Source organism: Myzus persicae, unplaced genomic scaffold (assembly GCF_001856785.1).
Source record: "Myzus persicae strain clone G006 unplaced genomic scaffold, MPER_G0061.0, whole genome shotgun sequence".
NCBI lineage: Eukaryota > Metazoa > Arthropoda > Insecta > Hemiptera > Aphididae > Myzus > Myzus persicae.
This window is the reverse complement of record NW_019102203.1, coordinates 993,790-1,006,848: the sequence shown is the minus strand read 5'-3', so window position 1 is coordinate 1,006,848 and position 13,059 is coordinate 993,790. Positions and strand designations below refer to the sequence as shown.

The window sequence follows — 13,059 nt, the reverse complement described above, 5'->3', positions numbered from 1 at the left end:
AAACTACTAACCTGCAGTCTTAAACGGTATAGGTAGATAGTTTAGATAGTTCATCGTTGTAATATTATATTCAGTGAAAACGATTCTGAATATTAAACGCGCATAAGTTACCGAATGGATTTTTCTCCTTCTATCTCTGTCTTTAAATAAATATATTTTTGTCGAAAAAATAAAATATTATACCATATAATATAGGATAAGCAACCCCCTGACGGCGCGACCCTTAATAATTCATCTTAATTTGTTGCGACTTTTCCGTGTAAGGTTGTTGTTTTTATATTTCGTAAAAATAAGCGCACATATAATTTATAGACGCCGTTTGGGCGTCTACATTGCAGTAGGTGTCCACAGTATCTATATATGCTCGGAAACTAATAAAGCAACACGCTTCGCGGGTGCGCCTCATAAATAATCTATAACCATTTGACATATTGTTTTATATATATTATTATATTAGCAGTTTTATTTTTCCATCAGCTATTATTCTATCACGGTTGCATCGTTTGGATTAAAACAATATTCAAAATCGAACAAAAATAAAACATCATTTTTCCGCAAATACCTACATAGGATGTTTTCGTAGGGTTCATTGAGGTTTTTTTATTATTATTATTATCCGAAGAAGAAGAAGATGAGGAAATAAGAAAATATTTTATATAATATCGTACGAAACTAAAATGATTTGAAATAAAAACTGTTCTAAACGACAATATCAATATTATGATAGGTACCTACGTTTATATAAAACTAAAAATTGTTTTATTGTGTCGATCTGCAATTTAATATAATATCGATTATCACAATTCATAACAATAATATAACGATAATTTATGTGGTTAGATTAAAGTTTTACGTCTAATAATAATAAAAATCGCTATTGTCGTATAGCATGTTATTTATTTGTCCAGAGGCCACGCCTTGTTCCCTCTTGATTGGCATTTATCGTATCCCCTCTTTGTAATTCGCCTGTGTTAACCTTTTTTTTTAATTTAATGGTCAGATTGGATTTGTAGATGAGTGATATATATATATATTATACATCCACTAACCGAGTTGTACAATTTAATACACTCTATTGTTTTTTTACCCTTTTTGTTCAAATAATACCTACCTATATATTATTTGTTTATTTGATAAAATCGTCATAATATTTTAATATACCTGCCACAGTTGTTATAATAATTTATACTGCAGTCAATGGCCTTAGACGCCGAAGCTTTAAAAAAAAATAATAAAAAATAAAAATATATATGTGTGTACAAAAACAGTTATTACATAATATTATGATTTTAATTAAATACATAATGTACGACAACTGTTGACTTTTAAACATTGGGTACTCAAAGTTTTTGGAAAATTAATTTTACATAGGAATAATGTATTGGGTATTTTGAGATAAACTTATTCGCATACTGTAAACATGTACCGAGTACATTTTTTGTTACTAGGTATGCAATCGAAAACCATATTTAAAAACAATAATTTTTAATATTTACTGAAAGTTAATTGTATACAGTGCGTATAATTTGTCTTTACTTACAGCATTTGGATAATATAGCAGACATGTCTTATAAGAACGACGAGTGTTTATAAGACTAACCTATAAGACTTATAAACAGTTATGTTCATAACATATGATAAGTCTGCAGATATTTTGAATTTAAGAAAATGTTGTACTAAATTTAAGGAGGTTGTTACATTTGAAACTGTTTCGCGAGAATTGCACTGGGGTAAAGTTAAGTTGAATAAGAATAATTACGATAGAAGAAAAAAAATGATTTAGGTTTACATTTTTGGGATGTCAATTTTTCATATTTTAAACAAAGATGTAATACATAAATGATTTATAAAATAACTATACTTAAATTAAAATTTATTAATCATTTTAATACGTTAATAAGTACAGTTGGTACCTAAATATATTTTGGTCGGTCCCATATAGACCAATGTCCCACGTGACTTTCGACTGTCGTAGGAGTAATGTAAAAACCATTAGCACACCACTCTAAAATAGTAAATTCTCGTGGGAATGTATAGTGTACCTATACTGTGCATACATATTATAATTGCATAAGCATTTTTGAGTTAAATGACGTTCCGACTTTAATAAATAATTGTTTACTGAATTATTTATAATCCAATAAATATTTTAAGTTCGACGTCAAATCTTGAAAGTATATTGACTTTTGGTAGAGTGAATCTTAAATCTATATAATGGATTTTATCAGATGCTTTTAACTTTTCAAGATAAATCAATTCTTAAAATTACAAAACAATATGTTTATTTAAACAAGTATAATATGTACTTATTGCTATTGTCGTGGTTTGATTTTTTTGGCATCAGGTTTAGTTTAGGTATATAACCACCAGGTGTAATAATAATAGTTTTGTGCCATAAAAATATGACGTTCGGAAGTTATGTTTGTATAATATTTCAGAACATCGTCGCATTGTTGGTCGCAAATGTAATCATCTGAAATGACGATAATAATAATTTCGTGTGAAGAAAATCAAATGAATATTATAATTGGGATTCTCGTCTAAAGCCTACCACGTGCAAGTGAATATTATTTGAGAATAAACGACAGATCGTGCAACATAAAATATATATATATTTATTTATACGTGATTGATTTTTATCAGGATATTCGGAGAATAGAGTTTCGGTTTCAAGAAATACTACTTGTATTTAATGAATGCGGTGAACTTTTTAATAAATAATTTACGTATCTTCTCCGAAATACAGAACAAGTGCCGAACGAACAAAAGTTGCAAGAGTGGAATAGGTCGAATATATCACTTATAACAAATCAAAGTGAAATAAAATACGATAATAATTATAATGTTTACAATCAGTTTAGGTATATAGCACATTATAATAGATGGTCTCGTATTTACACAGACACAAGCCTCGGGATCAATCTGCGTTAGAATCCGAAGTTTGTCTTTTGCGCATCATTAATCCTCCGTGTAAAAAATTCAGCCGGACGTTTGCGCATTGCATGTTTTAACAATATTTTATTACTATTTACCATATATAGTGAGTATATTAGTTTTATTACGGCGTCCTGGACGGACGACACACCGATGATGTAATATGAGTGGCTATGTTTAGGTACTTATATTATATCTACTACTTAACATTTAAATAATTTTTTTTTTCCCGAATTTTGCACTCAACAAATCTGATCAAACTTAGATAATCATATGCCATTTTAATTATTTTTAAATTTTTAATAATATGTAACTGCAATTATAGTTATGCACAGACGGTCTATAAAAAAGGTAAGTAATAAGAAATAAAAGCGATCCTACGTCCTTAAAAACGCCTTCCGATCGTCACGTCAGATTTATCAGTACTATAATAGATGATTATTATAATAATCGGCTTGTATACCATTGAATTTGCATTCCATAGAGGTATATTTATTATAATATTTGCTTGTGCTGCAGCAGTAGACAGCTGGGCATTACGTGAGAAGGGCTTGTGTGAGAGCCGAGAGGCGTGCGTGCAGTATTATATAAATATAATATTCATCTCGGATTTCAAAAATAATGGTCGTTTACTAAGAAAACTCTAGCAAAAAATGAATATATTTATAAATGTGGAATGAATAGTATTTCAGCGATTCGGTAGCGTACTACAAACATAATGGGTATAAAATGTAAGATAGGTATGTATACTACAACATTATTGTTAGATTATATATTATATACGTATAATATGTGAAAATGTGCGGTGTACAGGAACATAATATGAAACGAACGAATACCTGCAGAGTTGTATGTGGTGTTATACGTATTATGGCATGGTAATAGTATTTTAATTAATAATACAAATTTAAAAAAGCCCAAATCTATTTATTTAGGTATATAACAGAAATTCCAGACTAAAAACCGACGTATTTAAAAATATGCCTTGCTCGAAATTTTATGCAGCTATCTATAACATACAATAGACGACCATTGATGGTAGTTTTATGACCATTTGAAGCATATGTACATAATAGTATTGCTGTGCTCAGCGATAAAAATACATAAAGATATGTATACTCTATAAAGTACTCTGTTATAAAGTCAAAAACCTTGAAAACGTAATAAATGTCCTAAATTGCTCATAAACAAATATTTAAAAATATCAAAAATAAATATAATATACAACTTTCAATATTTTTTTTATAAGAATTGGAACTTAGATTTCAACAAAATTTTGCAAAAAATATTTCGTAGTTAAACACTCATCAAATGTTTAATACTTATTCAACAATTAATATCTCTATTATAACAAAATACAAAATACAAAATATATAATATATATTATCTATTGTATTACCTAGTCAGCAGTCACCTGAGTTACGGAAGATTAAAATTTTTGCAGTGATTATAAAAATGATTAGATAAATATTTTTCGTGTTTAACGAATTCAATTAGATAATTTCATGAATTTAATTCAACTCGTTCGATTAGAAACGTATTATGAATTAATACCAACTAGGTGTTACATTGAAAGTAACATTTCAATTCAACTTCAACTTCAACTTTAACTTTCTAACTAGACATTGTCCAACTTTGGTACAGGTATGGGTTCGGGAAGAAGCGGAGATGAGTTTGGTAATAATTCGACTAAATGTTCGTGTGAAAATTAATGCGGGCCAAGAAGTAGAGCAGAGCTGTAATAATAATAATAATCATAATAAAAGTTATAAATGAGACAACTATGGTAAATCGATATTACACAATTTGTCAATTTTTCTGTGGAAATATCAGCTTTATATTATTATTATACATCCATATTTATTTATTTTTCTTATTGCTCTCTTCGATGATCAAATATTTTTTTTCCCTTCATCGTTGTTATTTTCATTTTGATGTTCCATGTTCCTAACGTTTATCGTCCGTCCGCGACGCGAAAAATCGTTTCGATAAGTTTTCACGCATTTTCACCTTGTATTTGTTGTCGAATCGTTCGATGTTTTTCACTGCACGAATGAAACAATTGTGTTTATTATATTGTATTACGACGTCGACGGCACACACCGTATATTATTATATACATGTCATACCATTATTAACGTCGTGTTTACTGTTCGATACGTGAGCGGGGAGTAAATACGAAAAAAAAATTAGGACTTCATTTCGTTAATATTTTTTGCCGTTTTATTCCCCCCATTCCCCCCTTCCCTCCCCCCATACATTTCTATACATTTTTCCCGCGTCCCCGATGTATGCTACAACCGCATAATATATTACAAACCGTGTTAGCCGACGTTTTCGATTCTCTTTCGCGTATAATATGTATAGTTATATAGTAGGTACGCGTACAGTGTACAGATGTAATATACTAATATACCTATCATTATATTGTGTGTACTATATTCAAGCGTAATGTAACAATACTACGGTAGAACCCAATTTGGGACTAAAGTTAAAAAAAAAAAATTGTAATTAACTATGTATAATACAATGCTTCTTCTTCACGTCGAATCTGTAAAGATGCTTTTTTGGATGGGTTACGTACAACAATATTCCCTTTTTGATCTAATTATAGCAGCATATACGTTCATGTAGTCGCTTCCGTTTGCATTAATTAAGTCGTCGGTTGTGCAATGGCTTAGAGGACACTATATTATTTATATTTATAGTTCGGTTTGTGCGCTTCTACAGTCGGAGTTCGTAGATCTTTCGTTCCGGAAACACCTGTCTATTTTCAATCTGTTCGGTGATGTCTACCGTATTTCGTTTGTTGCGATGTTTTGTTAGCGGTATAATTATAGTTGTTCTCTATTAGTCTTATTGCGAAGTCGTTGCTTCGATAGGGATGTTTTTGGACATGTCGTTGAATTCAAAAAGGTTTTCTTTGATTTCGGTCTTTTTATGGTGGGCTGATGTTCATTGAGTGGGTTTTTCTTCATTTACCTGTACCTACTGTTTTTGTGTTTCACTATACCTGCGCTTATCTTGAAATCTGTGCGGGTGCTATACACCTGCAGCCAGGCATTACACTAAAAACACAGGTGTGGGTAAAAAAATGTCCACGGTTGTTTAGTGACACGTTAAAGTTACGTTAAAGGCTGCGTTTACCTTCTTCACACGACAACGCTATATCTGTCCGTTACTGGGCATGAATATTCTCTGGCTTAATATCATAAGGCAAGTGCTATTTGTTAGTAGCAGCTGCAGAGGATTAGCTCTTTATGTTATCCTGGTTTTTTGGGAGTAAATTATATTCGAGCTACGATTTCCGTTCTTAATGTTATTACAGTTATCTTAAAATGTTCTGCTATTGCTTTTTACTATTATGGGTAAGTTGGTATTGTGTATATTCACGCAAGATTTAATGTCCAACTATCCCTTCAGTTTCTAATTAGTTTAATTCACAGAAAAAATTAAAAATTTTAAATCTAATACTAATTGATTGTAAAAATTAAAAAAAAATCATACATTAGTAATGACTAATTAGTGTGTTAAATACTATCACACATTTACAAATTTTAAATATCATAAATTACGATCACAAACAAATTCACATAAATGCTTCGTTACATACAGCACAACACATATTTTATAAATCATTTGACATACGTTTGAACATGACTTAATTTGTTACAATGGCATTATTATATTTATATGTTTAATAACAATTAACAATCACCAATAATTTAAATATGATTAAATATACATTTTCTTAGGGGGGTTGGATACTGACCGTTTTTAAGGAATTTAATAATTTCATAAATTTTTTTCGATTATTTTTGATATATTTCAAATTATTAAATGTGTGATTAACTAGTGACACTTTACGCACTAATTGCAAATGTATGCATTTTTTAAATTTTCATAATGAATTAGTATTATATCGTAAATTGTTAAAAAAAATTTCCTTTTTTCCGTGTTCTTTTTTTCCTTTTATGAATTAGTTTTATTGTTAATTTCCTACACCAATATTAACACAAAATAAAATGTTCTGTTTAATACCGATCGCACTTCTTTAAGTTTCAAATAAATCCTTACGTTATACGGTCTAAACATTATAACAGTAAAAAAATGTTATTGTTATTATGACTTATTTAAATATATTTTATAATATGTATTTAAAATATCATGGGAAATTCCCCAGTGCTTACAATAGCGTAAATTGAAATTGTAAATAGTTTTGGCGAAAAACATTGATGTATAATTGTTTTTAGAAAATTCCAACACAACTCTACATAACCAATAATAATTAACATTCATACATGTATATCTATTAATTATTATAGGTACATATCATATAGCATACCTCGACGTCCGCGAACAGTACTCGCGGCTCTACAACCTTTAAACTGGGTCAAAGTGTATAATTACTAACTATTGTTGTATACATCGTTATAATAATGGTAACTATATATTATTGTTGTATTGAAATGTAATAATTAATAATTATGATATGATCGTGTTTTTAGTATACATAATATACACAACCGTATTTCAAACATTTAGCGCACACGACTAGGTACACCGTACACGTTACCAGAATTCATGTATTATAATATTGTATGGTCTCACAGAACACTGCGATATTGATGTCACCCAATGCAAATAATAATAACAATAATATAATATACCATATACATAGATATTTATAAGTACTCGTTGTATATTATATTGGAATTATAGCATATATTTTCGATCGTAACAAAAACCATGAACTAAACCATACCGATAACGAAATTAAAATGGCGGTCATGGTACAATTTCCTGTATTGGGTAATATATATTATAAATGCGATTACACACGTGTGTGTATGTGTGTGTGCCCCTAACGTAATTATAGACATTGCGGTTTGGGTACTTAAATTACTCTTCGGCGATGAACTAAATATGTAATGAATTAAAAAAAAACCATAAATATTGATTAAAAACGCTCCACGGTCGAGATAACTCGAATTTCTAAAAAAAACTAAAATACTTTACCCAAGGTTCGATTATTGACATTTTTGTTTCCCGGTGTTATACCGTCAACATTTAACACACTCTCGGTTTTATGAGCCACGCGATTTAACTGATTTTTGTAACATTACAGTGTTGATATTTTATAATTTCATAAAATATTTCGAATTTCAATTGCACTGTTTTCAAGGAACAAAGTTGAAGGTATAATCAACTTCGGAGAAAATATCTTTTATTAGGTATTTTCAGGTTTTATACATTTTTAAGATGGCGGTATTAAAGCGTCGATATTCCTGAAAATGTTAACGTTGAAACAATTTTTTCACCAAACTCTAACCACTTACTCTAATATACGATTTTATTTTATAAAAAGTAAAGAAAGTAATTTCACGATAGGTACTGTATGGGAGACACTTTATGTATTTCCGACCAGGGCGACCGGCTGACGAGTGCTTCGTGAAAATATGTGAATATGATTAGATAATACAAATATTCACTCACATGTACACTTAACAATATTTTGCCACTCGATTTATTCTTGTAAATGACAACACGACTACGACAGTGCAGTTGCAGGGTAGATCGGGAGTTAAAGTACTTTATATTATAATATCATCTGATGGACGACGGCCGTTGTCCCGCAAGAAAAAAATCCTGATGACTGCTTACGTAGTCTGAATGTTGCAGATCGGTATAAATATTATACTGTACGGGTACTCAACTGAAGTGGTTATGGACTCAGCATTATAGTGTACGATGTCAGTTTGTCCAAAGTGTGTTAGGTATTATTATGTTATGTACGCCGTTGAAACTCGCGTAATTGAGAAACTTTGATGTTGGTAGTGTAGATTACGCACAATCTATAATAATATACACTAAATGATAATGCACGCGTACAAAAATTAATAGTCTTAACTTAATTAACAAACTATATTTAAAACGTTATTATTGTTATTTTTCGTCGTCACAACAGTATTACAACGAAATCAGCTGCTTACACACATTTTAATACGACCAAACGCCAGTGAGTATGTGAAATATCGTAATTCGTTTTAGGCGTTTTCGATCATCCACAATTACATAGGTACTTACCAAAAAAAAATGCATTCGACGAATTTTATTATAATATCAATTACGTTTTTCTGTTTTTTATTTGTAATACGATCAAATTATTAAAATCGATTGCGCACGATTTTTTAATCTTCTAAAATCCCGTGAACTTGACAACAAATTTTTTTCCAAAAAAAAAAAAAAACACCCAAACTCAATCCATCCCATTTGTGAATAACAGGGTTCAGCTGGATTAACCCAAAAATTTAGGTAGTAGTATTTAATAAGGCCTTTAATGATTAAGCGCTCATAACGAAATCGTATAGTAGGTAGAAGGTTATATACTATAAAATATGTATAATTATTAATTATTAATATTGTAAAATTTAAATAGATATCTTGAATAAGAGTAAGATTGACGACAGTGTTTAGTATTAGTATTCACTAGGTACACAAAAGTTATTGCAACATTTTAGTTGTCACCATTTTTTCATGGTTAACATAGCTACAATAACATGACTACAATATAATATAGTATTCTATTAATATTATGTCTGTCCTAAAGGCTATAATATGACTTCGTGCTGTTGAAATTATTTTGATAATATGGTAACGTCAGCTTTATATTTTTTCGGTACTAATTAAATGAAATATTCTCAATAATACACATATCATCGACGAAAAACCTATGATTATTAGGCAATTATGTTGTCGAAGGGGTCTCACACACTGATTAATTATATTTTGTTTGTCGTCGAATGACGACGGGATCATGAGGACCAAACTCACTGCGTATATTATACATTTTATTCGTTTCTGATCGTCAGCCGTCTGTTTGTTTTTCAGGTTACGGTAGCGTGACGCCGCAGACACCTTGGGGCCGAGTGATCACGATCGTGTACGCGCTGATCGGCATCCCGCTCATGTTGCTGTACCTGTCCACGATGGGCGAGACGTTGGCCAAGAACTTTCGGCGCATCTACTCCAGGCTGTGTTCGCCCGGAAACCGGGAAGACAGGGACGACGGGGGTGGCGGCGGTGGACGAGGCAGGCCGGGCGGCGGCAAACGAGCGCCGCCCAACACGGTGTCCAGCAATCACGTGGGCGGTGGCGACTATTACCGCCACCCCTACGAGTTCGAAACCGTCTCGGGTGCGGCCGCATACGCGGACGTCACGACAGTAGGCATGTCGGCCGGTGGTGGACAGAAACGCGTTCCCGTGCTGCTGTCGCTGTCCGTGGTCGCGGCGTACGTTGCACTGGGAGCATTCATCTACCAAAAGCTCGAGCGGTGGACGCTGCTCGAGGGCTCGTACTTCTGTTTCACCAGCCTGGGCACCATCGGGTTCGGTGAGCTGGTGCCGGGCGGCGTCGAGTCCACCAAGGATGTGTCAGTGTTCGTGTCGTCCGGTTACATACTGGTCGGCATGGCCGTGGTGGCCATGTGTTTCCAGCTGTTGCAGGACGAACTGGCTGCTATGTCGCGTAACTGCCGGTGGTGCTGCTGTTGGTGGTGGATGTGGTCGCAGCAGCAGCAGCAGCACCAGCAGCACCTGCAGCAAAAGGACATCAACATGGTCGTGTGCACGGTGGCCGGTGCCATGGACGGCTGCGACGACGACGACTGCGGCGGTGCGATTTCGTCCGCGACGGCTCACCCGCATAACCGCGGACGGCAGCCGCCCCACCCGCACAACCGGAACAACGGAGTAGCCGCCGGTTCCTGACACGGGGAATTTGGGCCGCCGCCACCGGACGCGACGGCCGCGTCGATCGACCTGAAACCGTTGGCCCCACCACTGTCGCCGCCTCTGCCGCCGCCCCCTAAACTACCCTTATTGCCGCCGCCCGCGTTTGACGACTGCGACGACGGTGGTTTTGACGGGGGCTGCGGTGGCGGTGGCGGAGGCAACGAAGGTGGCCTGCCTCTCCCCGCACCCCCGCCACCGTTCCAACGGCAGTCGGCCGGCCGGTGTTCCGTGCAGCAGCCCATGATGGGCCACCACCGGACCACGGCCCACTATTCCGGCGGCGTCGTTTCCGAGTACTTCATACCGCGCAGCGCCAGCGCTCACGACCTGTGCTCCGCCATCGAGATGCAGAAGATCCCGCCGCCGCTGCCGCCGTCCGCGTTGCGCACGGCCGCGGCCACGCTCTCCCGGCCGCCCCGCCAGCCGGCCACGTGCCGCGACAAAATGGTCACTTTCGAGGACGAAAAACGGGCGGCGTTCGACCACCATCAGTCGCAGCTGCAGCAGAACCGCCGGCAGAACCATCACAACCCGCATAACCAGCAAGATCAGCAGCAGCATCACAGGTCCAGCGGAGATTTGATCGTGTAGATGTCTCTCCTCCCCCAGGCGGTGTGTACAGCTATCGTTTTATACATAATTATTTATACATTTATTATATATTATATATAAACGTTAATGTAACTATATTATATATTATTATGATATTACAACATAATATTATCTACCTATTATTATTATTATTATTATTATTATTATGTATAATTGTCGTAAAGTAAGTTTTGTAAAACTCGCCGTGACGCGTCGCTCATTATAATTATTATTGATATATTATTATTATGACATTTATATTATTATTGTATACAGATAATGTTCCGTCCGCCTCTGCGTGATGTCGGGTCGTGTCCAGGCCCCAATAACCGTTACAATATAAACAACGTCTGGAAACCGAGGTTATACCTGCTATACCGTAGCTGAGCACATTACCCACCAACTCGGATTCGTGCATTAACCATAATATTATTTGTCAATCCGACTGTTGAAAATCACGAAATTAGACTTTTCGTGTTTGTAGCCACGATTACCCATCGTACAATATGACGCTATTTACATACCCATCATCACGGTTTGGCTCGGCTGATGATTACCACTCAATCGTCGTGTTACAGCGTCTTTGTGATCGAGATCACCTAGGTATATACCATACAGAAAGCAAACCCACAAACTCAAATATTATAACCGTATTTCTCGTTAGGCATTCTAATATTTTTTGAAGATCACAAAATTTCTTTTTATTTCGGGTTCACAGCCTACAATAAAATATAATAAATAAGAACTTAATCATCAGCACAGTTGGGCCAACCGTTGGTATGATTATGACACTTATTTACGAAACTACGGGTAGATTATGACGATATGTTTGATATTGTGAGGCGGCGGTCGCGGGACTCCATGAACCATAATATGTAATAAATATAATATATTATATTGTATACTATATTGTTAAAAGCGTATGATATTATAATATACCTACATAAAAACTACGTATACGCCGATTTTAGTCGGCACCGTTTGGAAATTCGTTTGCTCGGATTACCGTCTGTTTGTTTGTTTTTTTTTTTTTTTTAATGTTCCAAACTGTTTATTGATACATTAGTGTTATTGGGAATAATAATAATAATAATATAACATTTGAATCCAAAGCGTATTCGACCAGTTGTTTTTTATTATTTTTTTTTTTTTTGCCAACCCTCATCCACGATAAGCACTCAAAGTTTCTTCCTTTTTGGGTTTTCCTGCTGCTAAACGAACTACTCAGCTTACGATTTAATCCTTTGGTCGACAACTCTGACTGCGATCGTTTAAAGCCATGAAAGTCCTCTGCGCCGGTCGGTCGGCGCGGTGATGAGTGGGCACCAAAACAAAATGCATTTAAATGAAGAATACAGACAAGTCGACTAGAAAGTCAGCTGTCCATTGCTACAGCGACTTGTCCAGGGACCTTTAGAGGATTTAGTGGTCAGCAGGACGCGGCGGTCTGATTTTCCCAAGTTCCCAAGTATTATATTATCGGAGTCACGTCGTAACTCATGTTTACAATTATCTAGTGATGTCTGGTTGATGTATTTGGTGCATCAATGTGGATTATTGGATTTGCTTTTAATTAGCAAATTAAACTGAATGATCATTATGCCGAGGTAAGTTGAGAACCAATACAATTAAGCATAAAAACTTATTTTTAAAGATATTTATTAATATTCACCTGAATAATTACGTACATTTCTTATAGGTCGTTGTGTACAGTATGGTATGGTCAATGCAAGGTCAT

The 13,059-nt window shown here is 34.6% G+C and overlaps 1 protein-coding gene across 2 annotated transcripts in view; it reads left to right on the top strand.

The window, feature by feature from the left end:
• LOC111031545 (TWiK family of potassium channels protein 18-like) overlaps positions 1-12,433 on the top strand; it is a 106,845-nt gene extending 94,412 nt beyond the window's left edge. Inside the window, exons 5-6 of one of the 2 annotated variants that reach the window (XR_002604216.1) lie at positions 9,826-11,342; positions 11,598-12,433. Coding sequence is in view for 1 of the 2 variants with exons in the window: in XM_022311548.1 (XP_022167240.1) it covers positions 9,826-10,706 (881 nt within the window). In the remaining variant the exon portion in view is untranslated. Of the gene's footprint in view, positions 1-9,825 lie in introns of both variants that reach the window. The other variant, XM_022311548.1, reaches the window with a different exon arrangement.
• The last annotated feature ends 626 nt before the right edge of the window (positions 12,434-13,059 follow it).